This window comes from Myripristis murdjan, chromosome 4 (genome assembly GCF_902150065.1).
Source record: "Myripristis murdjan chromosome 4, fMyrMur1.1, whole genome shotgun sequence".
NCBI classification, from domain to species: Eukaryota; Metazoa; Chordata; class Actinopteri; order Holocentriformes; family Holocentridae; genus Myripristis; species Myripristis murdjan.
In genome coordinates, this window is record NC_043983.1 from 21,993,177 (window position 1) to 22,019,455 (window position 26,279).

A 26,279-nucleotide genomic window follows, 5' to 3' on the forward strand; every position below is an offset into this window, starting at 1 on the left:
TTGCATGTATTTCTTGAGGTCAGCTGTATTCAATCCAGCCAATGACTTGAAATTTTGATCCACTCACCTTTGGAAACACAGATTCCCAGTGAACTGGATGGTGTAAAGTAGTGTGAAATAGAATATGAAATAGAGTCATTGTGCCAACAGATGAAAGTGGAGGTTATAAACCCATTTAAATTCATTTCACCACCTCAATTTTAAGCCTACTTCTGATGATGCATTTGAACGTTAATGATATGAATCTTACCCGAGTAATATAAAACGTTTGTAAATAATATGGAAATTAGAAAAAGAACATTTTAAATCTTATTAATTTTAATATTTGTGGTTTTCATTGCTTAATAAGGCGATGGAAACCACAAATCAGCTATAATTAACTCCACCTTTTTCATCACGTATTATAAAAATGCTCGGATACAATACAAGTGCTGGAGGTTAACGATCAAGATCAATCCCCCCTCCCCCATTCCTCAAGTTCAAACAATCATCTGCTCCTTCCTTTCTTTCCTCCCTCCTTCCCGTAACCACTCGCTGCTGGAGACACACGCTTTTCTACCGGCCCGGTCTGTCACCGACAAACGGAGCAGTAAGTTACGCCATAACGTTACCTGACAGCCGGGGTTTGGGTCTGCGAAGTCGGGTATGACTGATTCAAAGGCACCTTGGCACATAATTTCAAAAGTGGGGGGAATGACAAGCGGTGAATTTGATGGCTAACGTGTTCTTGCTAGCTAGCTGCGGAGGCTAGGCGGCTAGCTAGCTCATGTTAGCCGGAGCTGGAGCCCCGGCTACCGCACCGGGTTCACTTGACCGGTCGTGTTTCGTTGACAGGACTGACTGTGTTACATGAGAAATGGGGGACGAGTAAGAAACCCACTTCGAGATGATTTAAAACTACTAATGTGAATGATAGCAGGACTCACTCAGTCTTCGGTGATGATGATAAAAACGCCAGTGGGGCCATTGCCCTCACTAATGAGCATCTTGCCCTACTAGCCATGTTTCTTCTCCCTGTGTTATTTGTGACCACCACGCAGGGCATTGCTTCAGTTTCAAGCGTAAATCAGCCCATTCACAGGATTTTGAATAAGTTTTGATCTGGGTAGTAGGGTAAGGGTGGCCCATGTGTACGCGCTGGCCCTGCTGAAGTGTCCTTGAGCAAATCACTGAATGATTTCCTTCCTTTTCAGCAGGGCCACACTCTACCTGACCCTGAACTTTGATCTCCCTTTTTTTTTTTTTTTTTTTTTTATAAAGTGGGAAGCGGAAACAGAAAGGCCTCACGGTGTGCAGTGACACATCATGTTGCTGTTATAGCAAATGATTTGTGATTGCATCAGTCAGCTCCACTGATCTGTCAGAGCCAGGGATCATTTCTAACCTTACCCCTCCTGAACCTCAGCAGCTTCGGGTTAAAATGCAAGCCTGTGTACAAAAGCTTTGGCTGTATGCCCTGCTGTGGGCTTGGGCTACATCCGGTATGACAGGGCTACTTCATCATTATCAAGCCAACATTATTTTTTGATGATGGAGCAGAAAATAAACAGCTCAGTGGCCTGCACTTTCCCTTGCTCCACCCTCTTCCTTATTCCTCCTCTCATCTCTCTCAAGTGGTAGTAGAGGATTTGTGGTGAAAAGAGGAAGAATTAACAAATTTTGGGCTGTAGCTAAGTTGTTGCTGGATGGCTTCGCTTATTATTGGAGCCTTGGGTGTTGGTGAATATGTTTTTCCATATTGACCATCATCGAGGACCACAGGAGTAGCCATGCAAGTTAAATGAAAGCTGGGTTCCAGGTTAACCTTTTAGACAAATATAAATGTGGATATGAGTGATATTAATTGAATATATTATTGAGCAGTCTTTAACACACAGTTTCTTTCCCTTCATCTTGCTCTCAGAGTTGGACAAGTGAGTATTCTTCATGACATTGTAACTTGTTGTAAGTTTCATGTTGCTCATTCTTTTTGTTTACACATTGTTGTATTGTAGTTGAATTTCCAGTGTAGATTTAATTTACTTTACAAGATGGTGATTTGTGTCATTTCTCTCTCAATGGCTTGCGGCTAAATGGATGAAAAGATCGCGTTGAGCATTTGACTTTGATACTCGTTTGATCTCAACACTTTGACCAAGGAAGGTGAGTCAGGAGCTTGTAAAATGTTCTGTAATGAGCAGCAGGAAATGACTTCGGGAAAGTGGGTTAAATCCATCCTGGCCAAATTCATTTCAGTACTGCAAGCTCAAAAGCACTAATATCCACATTGTGAAACGTGTAGGGCAGGGCTGGGAAACGGAGTGCCAAGAATATGCAGATTTTTATTCCAACCAAAAACTATAGCAGAAGCGATCATACAGTTGTCAGTTATGATAAGGCTTCCTCATCAATATCAGATGTTCATTTTTGATGATTGAGTTGGAAAATAAACTCGAATGGGTTAAATAGCTTTCAATTTTACTCGCTCTTCCTCCTCTCCACTTTGTTCCTCCCTTCTGCAAGTTACCCTACTTCCCGGTCTGGTTGGGATGGTTAGAGGAATGGGAGGAATGAAAGAGTGGAAAGTAAGTTTCAAGCATAACCCATGTAGTTTCCTTTTTAACCACACCTTTTACTGCATAGGAGGAACTACTCTGGTGTAGTTTTTGGTTTTAAGACATAAGCCTACCTGCTCTTGGCACATCTGGGCAATTTGGCACCCACACCCAATCCAAAGAATACATTCCCTGTATCACAGCAGAACAGCGCTCAGTCATAAATACGCATGTCTTGCTCAGTATGCCTTGGCTGTCATCAAGGACAGAGCAAAACCTCTGAACACCTCGCCTAATGGTTCACTGTTTGGTTTGTTTGTTTGAGTTTGTCAGTGATCTTATCACATTTCCATTCATACCAGCTCATTTGTTGTACTGTTTCATTCTGTGTGAAACATCTTGTAAACTGCGTATAGATGAGTACTACTGAAAGTGAGTTATTACTGAAGTCACTTTATTTATGTAGCACAACAGGTGTTGACCAAAAGTACTCTACAAATGTGGCAGAAAGGTTAACAATACAAATTTGCAAGATTAAAAAAGTAATAAATAAAAGCCAAGGCTAAAAATAAAAACAAAAACAAGTATTAAGATAAGAAATATGAACATAAATGAATGAGACTAGTAAAAACTGAATATAACCATCAGCAGATTAGAACTGAAAAAGAGGACGTTGGAGATAAATTAAGAATGGACTTGACAATTGGCACCCTCAGACTGAACTAAAAGTGCAAGAAAAAAGCGGGTCTTTTAAATTCGATTTAAAAGTGTCAGTGTTGGAACAGGCCTTAATCTGGGACGGGAGGCTATTCCACATCCTGGGTGCAGTGACAGAAAAAACCCGGTCACCTTTGCTTTTGATTCAGTTCAGTTCATAAGTAAGGAAAATTTCGTCTGCAGCCAGGAGTTAAAAAATACACATCATAATACATAATGATAAATCATAAAACAGCTGAGTCATGGGGAAATAATATAAATTCAGTAGTACTGTAACATATTGTTGACATATTGAATTCTTATTTCATTTTCATAGGACTCCAGAATTGGTCAGCATTTAGGCTGTCAGTAATGCTAAACAGCAGGCAAACATCTGCCATATAGGCTAGTGTTTCATAGAAGTTTCATTGTATCAAGTCAATAGGCAATGGTGTCTTGTTTGTACCAAGATTTTAGGTAACTCTTGTCTTTTCCCTCAAATCACAAATCTGGCAGAATATCAATATTAAGACATGATTTGTAGCATGATTTTTAGGGATGACCCAGTTTGATAAACCCAGCTGTTGGACAGTTTCCTAACCAAACTGTGGCCGATTAAAATATCTGCATGCATACAGTATCAATGCAGGTGCAAACTAGGCTAAGCTTTTCAGATGTGCCTGTCTTAAGATAATTATACCCATGATAGTTTTGTTGTGTTGCCAATTTCACAGTTACAGTAAGTGACGCATCCCAGGAAGAAAAGGCCACAAAATGCCAGTTTCACTGCAAGCAAATAGGTATTAAAAATATAAATCTGATTGTGATTGTGATAATGCTTTTTATAGCTACTGTTGTCTGATACCAGCAGTTTGCTGATATATAGTGGTGGATCCTTAATGTTTTCAACATAATTGTACATAGAGGCCCACCATGCATGGTTATTTATGCCTTAACAGTATGGGCATGGAAAGAGCAAGCAACAGTGGCCTACAGTGTTTTACAGGTACTCACAAATTACATAGGCTGTACAAAGAGGTAATACAGGAGTAATGTATCTTGTGAACCTGCTAAGTGCAGGTTAATAGCTGTGTCCTTCCCTATCAGTTTGCTGGGATTATCCTGGCATCCTATCATAATATTATCATCACAAACAATAAATCCAAAAGATGTTTTTACAAGAAATGTGTACAAGATTATGGGGAAAAATTGTCTGTGTATGCATTGACTTGTCCTTTTTATGTGTGTTTGGTGGCTGACTTATTTTGAAAGCCATTATTTACTGTAAGTGGTAAAATGAACTCGGGCCCTGGCACAATGCAGCTTTTGCATCACCTCAGATGATTTACTGTGTTCACAGCAAGCATATAGAAAGAAAAACATCCAGACCAGAGTTCATTTTCCTTCACTAACGTTTTTTTTTTCTTTCAGACTGCTCTTAAAATCCGACAAGCTTAACAATAGAAATTGTCATAACTTTTGAATGACCATTAAGATGTTTGATATGAATGGTTTAATGCATGGTGCTGACTCTAGACATATACATCAGTAGATCCATTCATTGAACATGTTATTTAAACCTCATCTGCTTGGGCTTTTTCAATTTTCTGCATGCGGCATGTATTATGGGAGTGATTCTTAGACTCTGTAAACTGTAGGGTATTAACCCCTAAACAATGCTTTGTCAAAGCAGTTACTCTAACTGATCAGCTGACATCAGTTTGAGCACCGAGTCTAAAAGATTAATCCCTGTTTGTGTCTTTAACTGTTTACCTCTCTGTAACTAATCCAAGAGCCTATCCCTGTTATTCTCTCTTTCTGCAACGGATCAAAGATGATGCCGCAGAAGATCCCCCAGTTCTCCGCAGTGGATCAGTCGGAGTCTGATCTACCTCCCAGCCATTGTCCGGTGGACCGTTCCACTGATGTAGCAGTGGGGGGTCGAAACAAGGTTGGCTCAAGCCAGCGAAATGGAGAGACAACGTCATCGTCCCCAGAGAGTGGCAGCTTGAATGGAGATGGGAAGCGCAGTGGGAAAAGCCGTCGTCGTCGGAAACGTGCCTCAAATCCTGAGAGCCACTCAGAGGGGACAGATGAAGGCAAGGTCAGGAATGAAGAGAAACCAGACCAGGGGACCTGCGGACCACCTGAGCCCTGCACAGCTCTGCTTGGCCTGCAGTCCGAGTGCACTTCTGTGTGGTTTCAACGCAGCATCTATGAGCAAGCAGAGAGCCGGTACCAGTGTTGGCTGGCACGCTCTTCCAGCGGGACCACCCGACCAAACAGGTCACCTCCAGCCCAAGAGAACCACCCCACCTCTCTGTCCTTTGTTTACCCCCAAAGGCCAACCTGCCACCATGCTGAGCAGGTGGCTTGTCACCATGTGGTGCAGGCAGCGTGGGTGAACAAAGTAAACTTTGACCAGGCAGAGCGTCGCTACGTTGAAGAATCTTTACAGCGATCCATTCCAAACTCGCTGGACATCCCATCTCCACCTAACCACCCTGTCACTCCCGCAACACCTGATGAGGGATATCAGTCTCTTGCGCCAACTCCTGCGACTCCTAGTCAGCAAGCAGCCCTCACACCAACCACTCAGCAGCCGATTAACGGACTACCCCGTATCCCAGTGGAGCTGCTCAGAGATGTGTGGCTGGAGAAACCCCTGTATGACCGTGCCGAGGCAGCTTTCTATCAGAATCTCTATGGCAACAATTCCTCCAAACGGGCCAACTCCCCCTCCACCTCTAGAAGTAGTGATCATCCTCAAAGCCTTGTTGAAGAAGAGGAGGAGGAAGAAGAAGAGGTGATGGAGGAAAAACAGGTGGTCCCGCAGGGCAAAGCAGAAGTCTTCCACGCCCTGCACCCTATCCAGGAGGAAGAGGAGCCAGCGGAGGTTGCAGAGGAGGAAGAAGTGTCGGTGGCAGGAGTCTGCTACTTCCTTCACCCGGACAGCGAGCGGGTGTGGCTGGACAAGTGGCACTATGATGCTGCAGAGAGCCGTCTCCATGGCCACTGTGTGGGTGAAGCTGTGGTGGTGCAGGGGCTTCGTGGGCGAGACGCTGGGGCCTCAACTGCTGCTTCCACCAGCCCACTGAGGGACAAGTATGACCCAGCCCTGGAGAATGGAGCCACCCCAAGCCTTTCAGTTCCTCTCTATGCTCTCAGTGTTACTTTGTCTTTTTGTTGTGTTGTGGATTTATTTTTCATTTGAGTGAGAGTGATATCGTTTGTATTTTTCCCCCCATGCTCATCTTTGTTTCACCTTGGTTTATTCCTGTCATCTGGTCTACTGTGTAATTTAAATGCATGATTGTTTTATGATTTTTTTTTTGTCATTTCTTTTCTCTCGAGTTGCTGCTCTTTTTTGTTGCTGTTTATTTGTTTGTTTGTTTCTTTTTTTTCATTTATTTTCTTATTAAAGTTACATGATTTAGAGATTGCATTTGGGTGGTCTGACTGTGAGGAGACTTGTTAAAATTTAAGGGAAAAAAAACATACATTTGATGATAGAATTTTCTGATCTGAGGCAGTATAGCTAAGAAATAGAACATTGTATAGAGTAAATGTTCGGTGATTTAAAAGTAGCAGTATTGCTTGAAGTGGAAATGGTAATGCTTTTTTTTCTAACCTTCTGTGTCCTTTTTTATATGTCTCTCTCTTCCCCTCGCTCTCTCCTATGCAGCACCATGAGCACAGTAGACTTCCTGGCCCAGGAGAAGATCTGGTTTGATAAACCTCGCTACGATGAGGCAGAGAGACGTTTCTATGAGCACATGAATGGCCCGTCACAATCAGTACAGGTATCTACACTGCCTCAAAAATCCAGTCCCTCGTTTGCTTTAGGTTGTCACACCTCCCACCTGAGGCAAGACGCAAACCGGTTTTGTTCAAATTTGTCATTTCACTGCAACTGATACTATGCAATCACAAAAAAAAATGACATTTGGAAGTGGTGAAGCCTGCAGATGCATTGCAGTTAATATTCTGCACTAGTGCACATACAGCCAATGTTGTTGTTTTGTGGGTCAAAAGCACTACAGCTGCACAAAAATCAGAGGAAACTGAATGATGAATTGCTTTTACAGATGTTATCCCAAAATGAATAATGAAAAGCTCAGCAGTATAAAAAGAGGGCGGGAGAGTGGAATGCATTTAGGATTTAAATCAGAACCCGTCAGAGACTGTGGGCATCCCCTCGGACAAAGCTCAGAAAAAGTCTCTAAGCCCATTGGGAGACCCATCTGTCACTTTGAAAACACTCTGATTTAAATAATACGCCCACAGGAAAGGCATCACAGCCGTTTTCAGACTGACCATAGGTGATCTTGAAAGATAATAGCAGTTATTTTCAATGTTGGCCTTATTTTCCTATTTGCACCGTAAATTAGGGGTTAACAGTTCCAGTTCATTTTGTATTGTGGTATTTGGTTCATGATTTCGGTTTCAGTTGGGTTTGTTTGGTACATTAGGGAGGGGAAAAAACGACAATTTCTAATGTTCCGCATTTTGTCTTATTTGCAACATTTTTTTTCATTCAGAGATTTGAGATAAGAACATTAAAATAAACAAATAGTCATTCAAAGGCAAAAATCTACTTAGACTATTTAAAACAAACACAAAATACTGTGAGTATATTCATTAGTGTGTGGTTAGAAGTCTCAGACAGTGGATGTGTTTGTAACGGGGGTGTCTTGTGTCTTTACCGGTTTGGTGGTTTTACGGTTTGGGCTTACACACCTACAGAAATTGTAGGGAAAGAAATTTTAAGCATCATAGTAAGTCATGAATCACCATTGGGAAAATAAGGTGCAGACTGAAAATAACCAGCATTATCTTTTTAAGAATCAGATCTCAAAAATATTGTAGCAATTTAAAGTGTAAAAATAAAAAAACAGTCTGAATGTATAGATTGTAGATTCCAGTCTAGGTCTGGGACTATAGGCCACTTTGATAATTTTGTCCCAATATACTGATTTTTCAAACAGTACTGTAAAGTTGTCTCAAGATCAGCTGTGTTGGTAAAGTTGCCTATATAAAATAAGATTGACAAAGAATTTAATTTTTTTTTTTTTTTTTTTTTTTTTTTTTTTCAAACAACAACCTTACATGTTTTCCTGTTCTTTAAGGATTTAGGGGCAAACACCATTCTGCAAGACATTGCTCGGGCCCGGGAGAACATCCAGAAGTCTCTAGCAGGAGTAAGTATCATTACATAGGCAGTGTACTGTGTCTGTTACCTCACATGATTTATTCATGTCAGTGAGTGTTGCTTGAATGAACTCATGTTGTGTGAACTAGAGTTCTCATCGGGCTTGAAAATTAAGACCCTACCCTACCCAAGCCATACTGGGCCAGCCCAGGGCCCTACCCTACCCTACTAATTAGCCAAACTTTAGGCCCGACAGCCCGATAAAGCCCCCCAAAAAAAAAGAGAGGAGAAAAAAAAAGATCGCCAAATTCACCATTATTTAGCAGCGCCGGTGGCTCAAATTCTAGTAGCAGTGAGAGAACAGACATAATAGTTGGCGAAAGACAGCTTCACCACAGAACCCGAAGCCCTACCCTACCCGACCAATTCACATACATTTTAGGCCCTATCCTACCCGAAAATGTCGGGTAGGGTTGGGTTCGGGCAGAATTTGAGAACTCTAGTGTGAACACACACACACGCACACACACACACACACATGCAAACACACGCTCAGAGTGTTAGGGATGAGATCGTGTGGAGGAGTCTCGTCACATTTACTCAGAGGCAAATTTTGGAACGTGCACAAATGAGAACCACCACCAGTTGAGTACAGTTTGGAGATATGACCACTAGAGGACACTAAAAAACACCAAAAGTCAACTTACATGTACAGGATATGGAAGAACTGCTTTAGTAGTGATTTTATTTCCTAGTTCCAGTACTTTATGAATGTAGTTTCAATTTGTTTGTTTGTTTTTTCTTTTTTTATATAATTGTTGCATCTTTTTGTGCATTGTGTTTTTAAAAAAGAAAAACACACCAAATTTTTGTTTCGTTTTTTTTGAGGGTTTTTTTTTTCTGAACATTTATGGTCCCAGTTTTGTCACACCCTTATCAGAGTGAACAGAATAAAAGCTGCAAGCTTTAAATGTGTTGTATTTATTTAGTTAGTTGGTTTGTTACTTTTTTTGGAGTACCAGCATAACCTCTCAGATGTCTTCTTGCATTTCAAAAATGGCAAATTTTTTTTCTAATTTGATTTGATCTGCAAATGTGACGTAAAGACAATGGTAGGAGAGAGCGGGGATCATGATGGGGGTCATCATACAGGTTTTGTAAAGTTATCATATTTAGGATTCGCAGCAAAGTATGTTCTAATCCTTTACCCCACCACCTGCTGTAGTGTATATTGGTGAAGTAAGACTTAGCTGGAAAATAGCTGGTTAACCAACCATAAATTGAGATTTTATTGAAAGTAAGTGCTCTTTGCTTGATAAAGCACATGTATGCCAGCTTTTTCCATTGGCTCCCAGTGGCATGTAATGTTTACATCATTGCTGATAAATAAGCCAACATTAATTTAAAATTCAACATTTAATTAACCAGTTCCAATATGAATATCAAACATTTGGTGATAAAACATGTTGCTAGGAATCATAAGGAGGGTAACTATAAAATGTCAGATGACAAAACAAACAAAAAGCCCATTTTAATGGCTTTTGAGATTGGTCATGCAATAGCAATAGGGCTTTCAGCCCCCACAAAATGTCAAGTGTTTTGATCATTAAAAAGTGAGTTGTGATGCGCAAGAACACTTCTGAGAGGTTGAAACAGCAGATTCAAGAATATATCATCACTGAGTTGTTTACTCAAAGTATATTCAAGGAAAAATGGCTCCTGGCAAACAGAACCACCTTGCTGCTTCTGTTCCATTCTTTAACATGCTGACATGCAAGTTCTTAGGTGTTTTGCTTCAAAAGCACCTTGGTACATGTGGGTGTGAGTGGATGTGTGCAAGCATCTGCTTTTAGCACGATCTTTTTCATGACCTTCTGACCTTACTTTTCACTCCTTTGTTGCCCTGAGAAATGGATTATTCTCAGTAACTTTCCTTTATGTTGAAAACCCTTTTGCATGTAGTTCATTCAATTCTGTTCCTCCTTTCCTCCCTCTCCCCTTTTTTCCCCTTCGTTTCCTTTTCTATGCCTGAAAACCCCTCCACCTTACCCCCCCCAGCTGAAGACTACGCTGTGTAACAGAGGGTCTGGTCAACCTTCCCTGAGCCACCAGTGCCAGCTCGTAAGTGCCCCCCCCCTATCTTGTGTGACACAGGAACCACTTCTGCCAAGAAGAGCGGGACTTTTCTCACATTGCCCTCTCTGTGGACCTAGCCGATATCCTCGCTCAGTTGCTTGGAATTTCATCTTTAGTCAGCTTACAATTGACATTTTTGCTATTGGGAAAGATCTAGGCTTACAAGTGTGACAGTGCCAAACGTGGACCCCATCCAAGTAGCTGCCTTTATCGACATTCATCCCTTTGCATTTGTCTCTATCAGGGTCCATCCATGGCTACTGTTTTTCTGCTGCCACTGTCTGGCTGTAGATGCTGGTGAGATGGATGTTGGTTGTATGTTGTTGCGTGTTTATGTCTGGGGTCTGCTTTCTAGGTTTGGTTTGAAGAGTGAACTAATACTCTAGATTGGCCACCACATGCCACTCGCTCTCATGAATGAACTGATTTCTCTGTCTCTGCTTCTTGTGTATTTGCTATGCAGAGTGCCAGCAGCGGGGCGGGCGATCAAGGGGAACTTGTATCTCGCATCAAGAGCCTGGAACTCGAGAACCAAAGTCTACACAAAGGTGGGCGTGTGGATGTGTGATCTTTAATCAGATATTATCCCTTTTATTTTCTTTAAATGTGTAAGGGCTGCAACTTGATGATCTTATTGCTGTTCTGTTTTACATCATCTGCGAGACATTTTTTTTTTATGAGAAGTTCTGGGTCATTATCACTTGTGTTTCATTTCCTTTTGTTACACTGCTTGTTTTATCAGTGTACAAAACAAATTTCACAGCCTTTCAGTGGATTACCTAGATTGTTTTGTTTGTTTGTTTGTTTGTTTTTTGTTGTTGTTTTTTTTTTTTAAATCCTGGTTGACTCCTTATGTTCTTCTTGGTTAGTGGTGGAAGACTTGAGGTTAGCACTTTCCAAACTGGAATGTCGGGTAGCGGTTCTGGAGAAATCCCCTTCAGCCACAAACCAAGCCCCAGCTCCTGCAGTCCCCTACACTAATGTAAGTCATCCTTCCCAGGATGTGGTGCTATCATCTTAGTTGAATCAACACAAAGTCATGCGTGAGCGTGTGATTAACCTTTTTAATTTTCTTTTAATTTGTTCAGGGCACTCCTGCTCCTGCCCAGCAGCAGAAGATCAGCGCCCCAGTTGAAGAGGAAGAAGATGGTGATGATGATATTGACCTGTTTGGTAGTGATGATGAGGAAGATGAAGAGGCACAAAGAATCAGAGAACAGAGGTTGAAAGAATATGCAGAGAAGAAGGCCAAGAAGCCCGCCTTAATCGCCAAGTCCTCTATTTTACTGGATGTCAAACCTGTAAGTCAGTCTTTGACCCCGACTTGTTCATAATTCTATGACACCGTTCTTCCAGGAGCCTAATATGAGGCTGAAACACATGCACACTCAGTTCTTTAAGTCCGAAATTATTTTACACTATCACCCTTTGACATTGTACTTAATTCTTCATCATCCTCTTCCCTCACCGTTTAGTGGGACGATGAAACTGACATGGTGAAGCTGGAGGAGTGTGTGCGCTCGGTGCAGGCTGAGGGTCTGTTATGGGGCACATCCAAGCTGGTTCCTGTGGGCTATGGCATCAAAAAGCTACAGATCGCATGTGTAGTGGAGGATGACAAGGTGGGAACAGACATGTTGGAAGAGGAAATCACCAAGTTCGATGACTACGTAAGTACAAAAATATATATACACTATAGGGCAAAAGCATTAGCTCACATTTTACAAGTGCTTTGTAAAGATACTGCACCTAGTCACAGAGCAGTGGAGCAAGAGAGACTCATTTTACATCTGTTATTAATGTGTCCTGGATGATTTGTTGCATTTTAGAAATGGCAAGCATAAGCATGTCTCTTTAAAGAATTGACCCATATCACCTCCAGATATAGCCAGAGATGCATTTGATGCATTAACAACAAAATATAATACATCTCCAATCCCCTTAGAGCATAGAATACCAGTCACCCTCAGATCCACAGTTCCACAATATCTTTTAGTATTACTAGTATTGCGTCACGGTCTGTGTGTGGACTTGTGAATGTGTCTTTAAACTCAAAGAAATTAATCCAACTTTTTGCTCCCTTTCAGGTCCAGAGTGTTGACGTCGCGGCTTTCAACAAAATCTGATACCAGCACGTCTTGTCTCATCCTTTTCCCACCCCTGCAGATTGTGTGAAACGGTTAATAATAAAAACAAGCTCTTGCACTGAAGCCACTGTCTCTTAAATCAAAATTTCTGGATGTGAGGAAATGGGAAATGCGGATTATGAGCATTTTATTATTGTGGCACCAGATTTTAATATTTGCTATTGGATGCCAGACTGTGATGTGCTGACAATAAGCATTTAGTCATCGTGCATTTGAAAATAAATTATAATTTGGACATCATGCTATATCATAAGGAGGCAAGGCACATATCAGTCAGTGAGATTGCAGTTGTTTGCCCCACAGCACTTTGAACAGTCTACAACAGCAAATCTAGATCTAGGTAGTAACCTGAAAGGAGATAAGGATGCTATAATGTCAAAACCCAGACCTATACTGGAGTCACATGCAAAAGTACAAACAGCACTGACCTACTAAAGGTATGTAGCCACTAAATGCTGTCATGTCATGGACCAGAGTGTGATACTAGCTGCAGCTCTGAGCCACACCGCAGCCATCCTGATTTATGGTCTGAATACACCCCTTTCCTGTAGTACACCATACTCGGGGCTGCCACCACAGGCTGTGTCTTCTTACCATGGCAGAACATGGAGGACGTGCTTCAATGAAGGCTCCATGACAGAGTTGTGTCCCAGCCCAAGTTTGATGGTAGCTCCTCATGGAATCAAATTGCAAATGAATTTGATAAATTCATACAACGACGCTGCATCAAGAAAATCATAATTGCTCAGATTGAATCATGCATGGCTTGGAGGTGAGGTCACAAACTGATGAGAGTTAGACAAAGTCTGTTGAATAATTTCATGATAACCATGTGTTTCTAATCATAATTGTGCCTGGAGTTAAACTAACAGATGCTGGTTTGCTTATCAAATGTTTCCTTAGTGCAGTTAAGGCCTGCTTGACAAAAAAATACAACCATGTCATTCTGAGTTTTGATCAGAGTGTTCATACAGTCATCACTTCACCAGGAATCGAATACCTATCTGATTTATGCCACATATGAAAGTGGCCCAAATCAGAATTGAAAATGCCACATTTAATGAATTTTTTCCCCCCTGTTCACAATGCCATTAATAAAAATCAGATCTGTGTCACATGTGAGGGACAAATCAGACCTAGGCCACCTTTTACTGTCTGACTAAATGTTGCCTGTTGCTTTCAGTGTCAAATTAAAATGTCAAGTATTGGTAAGTGTTTCACTGAAGCAACACCGTCACTTTGTGGTATGCCTTGTACGTGGCACAACATTAACCTCAAATTTCATCAAAGATGAAGCTTGTTATTCTGAAGATTTGTTTTTTTTTACCTAACAACTGCTAACGCCCCCTGAGTTCCTTTGCCTTTTCCCCTTGTTCATATCTCTTTCCAAGGCCTAAGCCTGAAGTTTTCATTGTCCACCTTGCTTTTAAACATGCTTGAAAACAAAGCATGCATGAAAATAGGAGTTTGACAGAAGCACTTTCACAGCAATGCTCTGGTAGGTGAGTCCCACCCACTCATAGCCGTGGCTCAACATTTCATTCCAGTTACCTGTCGTGGTCAGCTTCCTCCGTACTTTATTCTTATGAAGGGCACATACATTTTCCTAACTTTATTGACATTTACATTTCATCTATCAACTATAAAAACAGTCTCCTGAGGTGAGGGTCAAAGTCAGTTATGTGGTAGTGGATCTCTGTAATCAGTAACCCTCATGTTTTATGGATATATTGTTTATTAAGATTTCTTTTCTCATTTGTGATTGTACAGAAGTTGTTGCTCTGTGACAGTTGTTGCTCTGCGAAATGAAAACCTCACTTTGCACACTGATCACACGCAACTGTGATCTGGTTTCATGTTCTGCAGAACTGCCCTTATTTTTCTCCTCATCTCTGCTCTCAGAATTCTAACCACAGCTTTTTTCTCCCACCACCATAAACCAACATTCCCCTTATCTCCTCATCACCGCTGCTTTCACAATGTCTCATCGTTGTCATGATTTCTGTCACCAGTGTCTCTTGAGCAAAACATCTAATAAAACAATTTGTCAGTGTTATTTACAATAAGCAATCACATACATTGCAAGAAAACAAATCTAGATCAACCGAACATGATTTTGCAGAGCGCTCAAAAAGCAGCAGCCACAACCAGATAAGAAACAGACATCTCAAATACTCAGGTCAATAAAACAAACAAACAAACAAAGCATTACTATCTGTGTGTTACTTTTTTCCTTCCCTGAGGTATCTATCTATCTATCTATCTATGTGTCGTCAACAACAACAACAACACACACACACACACACACACACACATATACACTATATTGCCAAAAGTATTCGCTCGGCTGCCTTCACACACATATGAACATGAGTGACATCCCATTCTTAAACCATAGGATTTAATATGATGTGGGCCCATCCTTTGCAGCTAGAACAGCTTCAACTCTTCTAGGAAGGCTTTCCACAAGGTTTAGGAGTGTGTTTATGGGAATTTTTGACCATTCTTCCAGAAGTGCATTTGTGAGGTCAAACACTGATGTTGGACAAGAAGGCCTGGCTCGCAGTCTCCGCTCTAATTCATCCCAAAGGTGTTCTCTCGGGTTGAGGTCAGGACTCTGTGCAGGCCAGTCAAGTTCTTCCACACCAAACTCGCTTATCCATGTCTTTATGGACCTTGCTTTGTGCACTGGTGCGCAGTCGTGTTGGAACAGGAAGGGCCATCTCCAAACTGTTCCCACAAAGTTGGGAGCATGAAATTGTCCAAAATGTCTTTGTATGCTGAAGCATTAAGAGTTCCTTTCACTGGAACTAAGGGGCCAAGCCCAACGTCCGAAAAACAACCCCACACCATAATCCCCCCTCCACCAAACTTTACACTTGGCACAATGCAGTCAGACAAGTACCGTTCTCTTGGCAACCACCAAACCCAGACTCGTCCATCAGATTGCCAGACGGAGAAGCGTGACTCGTCACTGCAGAGAACACGTGTCCACTGCTCTAGAGTCCAGTGGCGGTGTGCTTTACACCGCTGCATCCGATGCTTTGCATTGTGCTTGGTGATGTGTGGCTTGGATGCAGCTGCTCGGCCATGGAAACCCATTCCATGAAGCTCTCTACGCACTGCTCTTGAGCTAATCTGAAGATCACATGAAGTTTAAAGGTCTCAAGCTATTGACTCTGCAGAAAGTTGGCGACCTCTGCGCACTATGCGTCTCAGCATCCGCTGACCCCGCTCTGTGATTTTATGTGGCCTACCACTCCGTGGCTGAGTTGCTGTCGTTCCCAATCGCTTCTACTTTGTTATAGTACCACTAACAGTTGATTGTGGAATATTTAGTAGCGAGGAAGTTTCACAACTGGACTTACTGCACAGGTGGCATCCTATTACATTACTATTACAGCACCATGCTGGAATTCACTGAGCTCCTGAGAGCGACCCATTCTTTCACAAATGTTTGTAGAAGTAGTCTGCATGCCTAGGTGCTTGATTTTATACACCTGTGGTCATGGAAGTGATTGGAACACCTGAATTCAATGATTTGGATAGATGAGCGAATACTTTTGGCAATATAGTGTATATATATATAGATAGATAGATAGATAGATAGATAGATATAGATATATAAAGCAGCAGCCTCAACATCTTAAATAGTCAGGTCAATAAAACAAACAAACAAACAAAGCATTACTATCTGTGTGTTACTTTTTTCCTTCCCTGAGGAATCTATCTATCTATCTATCTATCTATCTATCTATGTGTCAACAACAACAACAACACACACACTCACATATATATATACAGTACAGGCCAAAAGTTTGGACACACCTTCTCATTCAATGCGTTTTCTTTATTTTCATGACTATTTACATTGTAGATTCTCACTGAAGGAATCAAAACTATGAATGAACACATGTGGAGTTATGTACTTAACAAAAAAAGGTGAAATAACTGAAAACATGTTTTATATTCTAGTTTCTTCAAAATAGCCATCCTTTGCTCTGATTACTGCTTTGCACACTCTTGGCATTCTCTCGATGAGCTTCTAGAGGTAGTCACCTGAAATGGTTTTCCAACAGTCTTGAAGGAGTTCCCAGAGGTGTTTAGCACTTGTTGGCCCCTTTGCCTTCACTCTGTGGTCCAGCTCACCCCAAACCATCTCGATTGGGTTCAGGTCCGGTGACTGTGGAGGCCAGGTCATCTGCCGCAGCACTCCATCACTCTCCTTCTTGGTCAAATAGCCCTTACACAGCCTGGAGGTGTGTTTTGGGGTCATTGTCCTGTTGAAAAATAATGATTGTCCAACTAAATGCAAACCGGATGGGATGGCATGTCGCTGCAGGATGCTGTGGTAGCCATGCTGGTTCAGTGTGCCTTCAATTTTGAATAAATCCCCAACAGTGTCACCAGCAAAACACCCCCACACCATCACACCTCCTCCTCCATGCTTCACAGTGGGAACCAGGCATGTGGAATCCATGCATTCACCTTTTCTGCGTCTCACAAAGACATGGCGGTTGGAACCAAAGATCTCAAATTTGGTCTCATCAGACCAAAGCACAGATTTCCACTGGTCTAATGTCCATTCCTTGTGTTTCTTGGCCCAAACAAATCTCTTCTGCTTGTTGCCTCTCCTTAGCAGTGGTTTCCTAGCAGCTATTTGACCATGAAGGCCTGATTCGCGCAGTCTCCTCTTAACAGTTGTTCTAGAGATGGGTCTGCTGCTAGAACTCTGTGTGGCATTTATCTGGTCTCTGATCTGAGCTGCTGTTAACTTGCGATTTCTGAGCCTGGTGACTCGGATGAACTTGTCCTCAGAAGCAGAGGTGACTCTTGGTCTTCCTTTCCTGGGTCAGTCCTCATGTATGCCAGTTTCATTGTAGCGCTTGATGGTTTTTGCGACTCCACTTGGGGACACATTTAAAGTTTTGGCAATTTTCCGGACTGACTGACCTTCATTTCTTAAAGTAATGATGGCCACTCGTTTTTCTTTAGTTAGCTGATTGGTTCTTGCCATAATATGAATTTTAACAGTTGTCCAATAGGGCTGTCGGCTGTGTAGTAACCTGACTTCTGCACAACACAACTGATGGTCCCAACCCCATTGATAAAGCAAGAAATTCCACTAATTAACCCTGATAAGGCACACCTGTGAAGTGAAAACCATTTCAGGTGACTACCTCTTGAAGCTCATCGAGAGAATGCCAAGAGTGTGCAAAGCAGTAATCAGAGCAAAGGGTGGCTATTTTGAAGAAACTAGAATATAAAACATGTTTTCAGTTATTTCACCTTTTTTTGTTAAGTACATAACTCCTCATGTGTTCATTCATAGTTTTGATTCCTTCAGTTAGAATCTACAATGTAAATAGTCATGAAAATAAAGAAAACGCATTGAATGAGAAGGTGTGTCCAAACTTTTGGCCTGTACTGTATATATAGATAGATAGATAGATAGATAGATAGATAGATAGATAGATATATATATAAAGCAGCAGCCGCAACCACATAAGAAACAGAAGTCTCAAATAGTCAGGTCAATAAAACAAACAAACAAAGCATTACTATCTGTATGTTGCTTTTTATTCATTTTTTTTTTTGTATTATATAACATATGTTTTTATATGTTATATCTTTTTTATATACTTTTTATTACATACACATGTATATGTGTGTGTATATTTGTATATATGTGTGTGTGTGTGTGTGTGTGTGTGTGTGTGTGTGTGTATAGATTGATATAGATAGATACATAGATAAACAAATGATATATAGATATTATGTATACATGATGTGTCAACAACTGTTCAACTGTTGACATTATTTATGTTGTGAACAACAAACAAATTGTTCAGAGATTTAAACTTACTGTTTTTGAAGGGAAAAAAAGTTCTCATTCAAGAATTGAGACAAAGGAAAAACAGTCTGTTCTCCGCAGAGCACTGACTTCACTAATGTATCAACCTGCTATCAGGGCAACCTCATAACTCAGTCCTGGCTCACAAACTGAAAGATTTCCTTTTGTTGCTCAGACTCATCACGCTCACTTTCATATATGAAAACATACGGCAGGGTAAACATGCAAACGGGCTGTCAAGTTCAAATTTAATGAGAAAAAAAAAAAAAACTCCCACAAAACCCTCCACTCAGGTCATGGAATTGCATTACATTCCCACATTAACACCTTAAATTTGTTTGCTGTCATCTGTGTACTTTGATATCATAAACAAAATATTTCATGTAAAACAATGAACTGAGGTATTTCGGAAAATATGGGGCCCTTACTTGAATACAATTTTGAATAGCTAACTAAGCAGAGGGTGATAATAATGAAATAATATATTGAAAATGTTATTATCCCCCTCTTTTTTCTTTTCTTTGTTATGTTATTTTCTTTGTGACGATTGATGGTGAATGGATAGCAGAGGAGCAGGTGTTCAGCGGTACTTGCCCTGGTGATGCGAACATTTTGATATAGGAGAGATGGTGGGGCTTACTGTGTATGCCATTGTCGAGATGGTAGATGAGTTAAAGCATGATTATGGATAAAGCTCAATAAAGCTTACCCTGTGACCCTTTTTTTCTGTTTTTTTCTTTTTAAATGTTATTAATTTATCTATTTATTGTATGTTCCTAATTATCTTCTTTGTTTGTCTTTGTCTTTTGTGATGTAACTGTTTTTGTTGAAAAGGAATTTTAAAAAAAAACAATGAACTGGCAGTATCTTCCTTTTCTGGTATGTCTGAAGTTCAGAAATATGCATTTATTGTAGCACGGGTGAGATTTACAGGACAGTGCATATTTTGCTACCCTAATAAAGCTAAAACAATAAAAAACAAACAAGCAAAAAAAAAAAAAAAAAAACACATCACATTGTTTTCTGGTTTATCTGTAGCTCCCTTGGCAAATGATTTTTCACAGAATAATGAAAATGACACATTTAGTACAGTAAAAATATGACTTAAAATGGCCTGATTCAGTCAATATGTAAATTGTGGATAATTTACATAATTACTTTGTGGATATAACTGAAAAAATTAAAGAGGTATTAATGAAAAAGGAGAATTAATTATGGTGTGTAAGTGGAGGCACACTGAATGCTTGAAACCACATTTCCTGTGCTGCTAAAAAACACACATATTCTCATGACTGTTGGGAGCAGCTTCAGTATGTGAGTTGTCGTCCGTACACCCAGGACCACAGATCTGCTCACTTGCTCTTGACAATGAAGTTCACGCTGTCACTGGGTCTCCTCTTGACCCTCCTCAGCACAGGTAATATTCATTCATGTGATACCTAATACACATATATATATATATATATATATATATGTGTGTGTGTGTGTGTGTGTGTGTGTGTGTGTGTACACATATATAACAAGTATGTTTTTGTTTTTATTTTTGTAAGCAACTCATCACTGAATGAATATTTTCTTCATTGCAGCTGAAGCACTTGAGTGTCATGAAGCTGCCTGTACTGTGGGCCTCCCATGCCGGGCATCCCCACGCCCAAGGCCCTGTTCTGAAGGGTTTCAGTGTGTAACAACAACCTTAAAATGTAAGAGCAAAAGTTAAAGCTAGATAGATAAACTTTAGTTAGTAGTTTTTGTATAGCTAACAATGAAATGATGAGTAATAATGTTTACTTATTGCACAGTAGGCTAATTATACTGTGATATTGTTATATATTATTGTTGCACACATTATAACAAAAAATATTTTATATCATTAAGGGCTACCAAAGAAATTGTAAACTTTTATGTGATTGTTTGTAAATGGTTTACAAAGTATTTATTAACCATTTAACAAGGTGTTATAATCATCAGTTGCACTTTATCAAAGCCATCTAAATAATGTTTACAGACAGACAACAAACCAATTATTAACTATTAACAAAATGTAAAAATATCTGGTCCATGTATGTAATGTTTCTAGATGTTTTACACACAATTTCTTACAAATTAACACTTACTTAATATAGTATTTAATATAGTATTTGAAATGTTATAATGTGTGCAACAACAGACTGTTAGTAATTAGCTTACCATGTAAGAGATAAACATTAATTATCATTTCTTTATTTTTAACTGAAAATAACTATTAACTAACTTTTAATTAACAATCAATTCATAATTTTAGTAATGATTGTTATTATGAAGTGTTACCTAATTTACTTCAACAGTAATGAAGTCCAGTTTGATTTTGTAGTACATCTGTCGGGAAGTTCCACACAATTCCTCTTCAAGTCGTGTTTGCCAAACTTCCTGTGCAGTGCAGGCACGGAGACAGTTTCCCTCAACTTGGGATTTGGGAGAGTCGTTGGATCTGTCAAATGCTGCAACACAGATCGCTGCAACTCTCAAAATCTGACTGGTAAGTACATTCTTGAGAACTGCACTTGTGAATAATTTCCAATAAATAATCATAGTCAGGTACGCCAATCCCGATTTTGAATAACTTTATGTCTGTCATCTTAAATCATCTTTTGTTATTTTGTGTCTCCCAAAATTACTTATATGCTTGACTAATCTGATGATTCTGACCAGCTTTAATAGAGACGTGTGTATTTTTTGGGTTTTATTTCAGTCCCTGCTCACCAGGGGAGTAACAGCTTACAGTGTTACTCCTGTGACAGCTCTACATGCAGAAACAAAGTGCAGTGTGTTGGGGGAGAGGACCGCTGCTTTAAAGGGAGTGGTAAGTTTTCATGTTGCACGTTAATTATTCTGCACAAAGATTGTGCTTATTGCCAACATCTGCATCAGTACTGGTCGTCTCCCCATCCCCATACTGAGTGAAATTTACTGCCTTCAAGTGTTTGTCTCTATCATGTGAGATCTCTAACATTAACTAATGAAGAACAATGAAAATGGTATTCATAGTAAAAACAATAATTTTTCATCTACAGTGATGTATGGGGCCGTCACCGCTCAGATCTTTGGCTGCACATCTGCAAACCTCTGCACAGCTGTCAAGGTATTGCCTTCTCTGATGCGTTGGAATATATTCCCTAATTTCCCAACCTGCTGTAAGGGCAACCTCTGTAACTCTGCCTCGGCTGCCAAACTGAGTGTTTTCTCTCTGTTGTTCGGGCTCATGAGTCTCACTGTCATCTTTTGAAACACAGATTATACATACATACAGATGTGAATAATACACACCGTCAGGTAGCACAAAATTCAGCACATTCAAATTCAAATAGTGAACTTCTCATGCTTGTTTGCAATGTCATAAGAATGCATTTATAGCTCTAAGTTTTTTTTTTGGTGAGGCCTGCTGTACTCTACATTAACCACCCTAATAAAGACGTGTTTGTGTCTTGTTGGTTTTTTTTTGCTATGCACTGATTATCTGCAGCATCTTATTTTACAACTGAGTTCTTGCAGGATCATGTGGTTTCCCCTAAATGAGCACACTTTCAGTTCTTTGCTCATAGTAAACTGACTGAAATTGCATCATTCAGTGACAATGAATGAATTGGAATGAATTAATCCAATGAATTGGATTCATAAAATATAAATGATGTACTCTAAATTAAAATGATAATATTACAATTCATGTTGTTAATTTTTGTTGATGGTATGATGAGTGTCAACCTGGGTTAAAGAGGAACAGCTACTCTGAAAAATGAAGACAGAGTGGATTATGATTTAGTCTGTGTGGTGCTGTGGCTGAAGTACAGTCCTTCATTTATGCTTGGAGTTTGTAGCCGCCCCTGTGTCAAAACCTCAGGCCTAAACGAGGTGATGATGAAATTTCCCATTGAAGCTCAGATCAAAACCACTGTTTGTGTTTTACCAAGATGTGCTCCGTGTCAGAGCTCTTTCCACTGACCTTGGTCTACTAGCACACACAGGACACAATTAGGAGACAATGTATCGTCTTTCTTCAAACAAACTCAAATACAGTGTAAAGTGTATCATGCATCATTGTATCTAGTGTAACTATTAGATCACTGAACAACAACTGTCTCATCTGTAATTTGTATCTCATAGCCATAATTTTCTTAAGCTGACTGACAAGCTGTTGAAGTGCAATGAATTTTACTCCCTAAATGAATCTAATTTCTCATAGCTGAAATAAAAGTAATTATAACGCCAGTCGCCAGGTATAGTCAAGATGCAGCATGTAGCATTGAGTTAAGCTTGATGCACTAGCATGATGTTGCACAATAACCAGCGTGAAGAAAGACTGTATAGTGTTGAAGAAGAAGTACAGTATTTGAGCCATGCTCGAAGTTCATAACGGTCACAGTGTCAAAACCGCAGGCTTCAACAAGGTGATGATGAAATTTCCCATGGAGTCTCAAAGGGAAGGGCTTTCAAAACCCCACAATGTGTTGAGTGTCACTGCTCTTTCCATTGACCTTGGTCTGCTAGCACACACAGGATTAGTGTTGGAGTCGTGATACCAAAATTAGGACTTTGATATGATACCTGCCTAAAATATCTTGATACCGATACTTAAACGATACCACAGTAAAAATTTAAAACATGAGGAAAAATAATGGAATAATAGTTTACAGAACATGGAACTTTAATTTTTTTTTTTTTTTTTTTTTTTTTTAATTATTAATTACAGAATATTTTGTACAAAGTCAGGTGTACTGATCTCTGAGTGTTTATCTGCAACTGTTTAACTTTAAAAAAATAAAAATAAATAAAATCTTTTGTCACACCTGCTGAGCTATATAGCTATAGAACATGGTTTAACATGTAACATGTAATTCACATAACTTTTATTCTGCGTGAAGCAAACACCAAGATTAAAGCGGCATCATTTTATCACTACTAGTGACCAGGTACAAGAGTTCTTAGTTCTCCCCCCATTCGGGCCCTGAGTAGTCAGTGCCACTTTTACCCCCCACGACAGCACCCCTGCTCTCAGGCCACACCCAGAGTCTGTGGCTGGGCTCAGGAAAAGCCTGAACTGTCATCTCTGCTCTGTTTATGGATGTCGATAATGCTTACCCTGTGACCCTTTTCTTTTGTTTTCTTTTCTTTTTTCTCTTTTTAAATGTTATTTTTTTTATCTGTCTTTTTATTGTATGTTCCTAATTATCTTCTTTGTTTGTCTTTGTCTTTTGTGATGTAACTGTTTTTGTTGAAAAGCAATTTAAAAAAAAAGGAACTGGCAGTATCTTCCTTTTCTGGTATGTCAGATGTTCAGAAGTATGCATTTATTGCAGCACGGGTGAGATTTACAGGACGGTACATATTTTGCTACCCCGATAAAGCTAAAACAATAAAAACCAAACAAGCAAACAAAAAAAAAACACATCACATTGTTTTCTGGTTTATCTGTAGATCCCTTGGCAAATGATTTTTCACAGAATTATGAAAATGACACATTTAGTACAGTAAAAATATGACTTAAAATGGCCTGATTCAGTCATTATGTAAATAGTGGATAATGCATTTACTGTTTGTGGATATAACTGAAAAAATTAAAGAGGTATTAATGAAAAAGGAGAATTAATTATAGTGTGTAAGTGGAGGCACACTGAATGCTTGAAACCACATTTCCTGTGCTGTCAAAAAACACACATATTCTCATGACTGTTGGGAGCAGCTTCAGTATGTGAGTTCTCCTCCGTACACCCAGGACCACAGATCTGCCCACTTGCTCTTGACAATGAAGTTCACGGTGTCACTGGGTCTCCTCTTGACCCTCCTCAACACAGGTAATATTTGATGATTTAATGATATATTATTCTGAAAATTTCTGAAATTGATTTTGTTTTTTTCCACCCTGAATTTACACTGGAAAACGGTAACTGTGTCATGATTCAACAAATGGCAACCTGGACCATTACACTGTGATAAATCCAAGTATGTTATTGTTCTTATTTTTGTAAGCAACACATCATTGAATGAATATTTTCTTCATTGCAGCTGAAGCACTTGAGTGTTATGATTCTGCCTGTACTGGGGACCTCCCATGCCGGGCATCCCCACGCCCAAGGCCCTGTTCTGAAGGGAGTCAGTGTGCAACAGCAACCTTAAAATGTAAGAGCAGAAAGTTAAGGATAGATAGATAGACTTTTGTTAATAGTTTAAGCAATGATAATTAATAATGTTTACTTATTGCGTAGTAGGTTAATTATACTGTGATATTGTTATTATTTATTGTTGCACACATTATAAAAAATATTTTATATACTATATTAAATCATCATTAAGGGCTACCAAAGAAATTGAAAACTTTTATGTGATTGTTTGTAATTGGTTTACAAAGTATTTATTAACCATTTAACAAGGTGTTATAATCATCAGCTGCAACTTTATCAAAGCAATCTCAATAATGTTTACAGACAGACGACAAACCAATTATTAACTATTAATAAATTGTAAAAATATCTGGTCCATCTGTCTATGTAATGTTTCTAGATGTTTTACACACAGTTTCTTACAAATTAACACTTACTTTATATAGTATTCAATATAGTATTTAAAATGTTATAATGCAACAACAGACTCTTAGTAATTAGCTTACTATGTAATAAGTAAACATTAATTATCATTTCTTTATTTTTAACTGAAAATAACTATTAAGTAAATTTTAATTAACAATCAATTTATAATTTTAGTACTGATTGTTATTATGAAGTGTTACCTAATTTACTTCAAGAGTAATGAAGTCCAGTTTGATTTTGCAGTACATCTGTCGAGAAATTCCACACAATTCACCTTGAAGTCGTGTTTGCCAAACTCGCTGTGCAGTGCAGGCACTGAGACAGTTTCCCTCAACTTGGGATTTGCGAGAGCTGTTGGATCTGTCAAATGCTGCAACACAGATGGCTGCAACTCTCAAACTCTGCCTGGTAAGTATATTCTTGAGAACTGCACTTGCACTGATTTTGAATAACTTTATGTCTGTCATCTTAAATCATCTTTTGTTATTTTGTGTCTCCCAAAATTACTTATATGCTTGACTAATCTGATGATTCTGACCAGCTTTAATAGAGACGTGTGTATTTTTTGGGCTTTATTTCAGCCCCTGATGACCAGGGGAGTAACGGCTTACAGTGTTACTCCTGTGACAGCTCTACATGCAGCAACAAAGTGCAGTGTGTTGGGGGGGGAGGACCGCTGCTTTAATGGGAGTGGTAAGTTTTCATGTAGCACGTTGATTATTCTGTGCAAAGATTGTGCTTATTGCCAACATCTGCATCAGTACTGGTTGTCTCCCCATCCCCATACTGAGTTAAATTTACTGCCTTCAGGTGTTTGTCTCTATTGTGTGACATCTCTAACTAATGAAGAACAATGAAAATGGTATTCATAGTAAAAACAATAATTTTTCATCCACAGTGATGTATGGGGCCGTCACCGCTCAGATCTTTGGCTGCACATCTGCAAACCTCTGCACAGCTGTCAAGGTATTGCCTTCTCTGATGGGTTGGAATATATTCCCTAATTTCCCAACCTGCTGTGAGGGCAACCTCTGTAACTCTGCCTCAGCTGCCAAATTGAGTGTTTTCTCTCTGTTGTTTGGGCTCATGAGTCTCACTGTCATCTATTAAAACACAGATTATACATACATACAGATGTGAATAATACACACCGTCAGGTAGCACAAAATTCAGCACATTCAAATTCAAATAGTGAACTTCTCA

At 39.6% G+C, this 26,279-nt stretch overlaps 2 protein-coding genes across 4 annotated transcripts; both read left to right on the plus strand.

Annotated features, from left to right (window-relative positions):
• Positions 1-431: 431 nt before the first annotated feature.
• Positions 432-12,728, plus strand: eef1db (eukaryotic translation elongation factor 1 delta b (guanine nucleotide exchange protein)). Of its 3 annotated transcripts, none has more exons than XM_030049009.1 (9): positions 432-589; positions 6,916-7,033; positions 8,360-8,431; positions 10,441-10,503; positions 10,982-11,066; positions 11,388-11,500; positions 11,607-11,819; positions 11,994-12,188; positions 12,606-12,728. In XM_030049009.1, the coding sequence occupies exons 2-9, from the start codon at positions 6,920-6,922 to the stop codon at positions 12,642-12,644; spliced, it is 894 nt and encodes a 297-aa protein (XP_029904869.1). In that variant the 5' UTR covers positions 432-589; positions 6,916-6,919; the 3' UTR covers positions 12,645-12,728. The 3 variants fall into 3 exon arrangements, with proteins under 3 accessions (XP_029904869.1, XP_029904871.1, XP_029904870.1); XM_030049010.1 differs by lacking the exon at positions 432-589 and adding an exon at positions 2,124-2,142; XM_030049011.1 differs by lacking the exon at positions 10,441-10,503.
• A 7,103-nt stretch (positions 12,729-19,831) lies between these two features.
• LOC115358023 (uncharacterized) lies at positions 19,832-21,986 on the plus strand. The gene is made up of 5 exons (XM_030049800.1): positions 19,832-19,936; positions 20,106-20,219; positions 20,870-21,034; positions 21,248-21,358; positions 21,570-21,986. The coding sequence occupies exons 1-5, from the start codon at positions 19,888-19,890 to the stop codon at positions 21,779-21,781; spliced, it is 651 nt and encodes a 216-aa protein (XP_029905660.1). The 5' UTR covers positions 19,832-19,887; the 3' UTR covers positions 21,782-21,986.
• Positions 21,987-26,279: the final 4,293 nt, after the last annotated feature.

Coding starts and splice junctions, on each gene's coding strand:
- eef1db (XM_030049009.1), top strand. CDS start 6,920: ATGAGCACAGTAGACTTCCTGGCCCAGGAGAAGATCTGGTTTGATAAA. Junction 10,504..10,981: donor TGAGCCACCAGTGCCAGCTC/GTAAGTGCCCCC, acceptor TTTGCTATGCAG/AGTGCCAGCAGCGGGGCGGG. Junction 11,501..11,606: donor CTGCAGTCCCCTACACTAAT/GTAAGTCATCCT, acceptor TAATTTGTTCAG/GGCACTCCTGCTCCTGCCCA.
- LOC115358023 (XM_030049800.1), top strand. CDS start 19,888: ATGAAGTTCACGCTGTCACTGGGTCTCCTCTTGACCCTCCTCAGCACA. Junction 20,220..20,869: donor TGTAACAACAACCTTAAAAT/GTAAGAGCAAAA, acceptor TTGATTTTGTAG/TACATCTGTCGGGAAGTTCC. Junction 21,035..21,247: donor CAACTCTCAAAATCTGACTG/GTAAGTACATTC, acceptor GTTTTATTTCAG/TCCCTGCTCACCAGGGGAGT.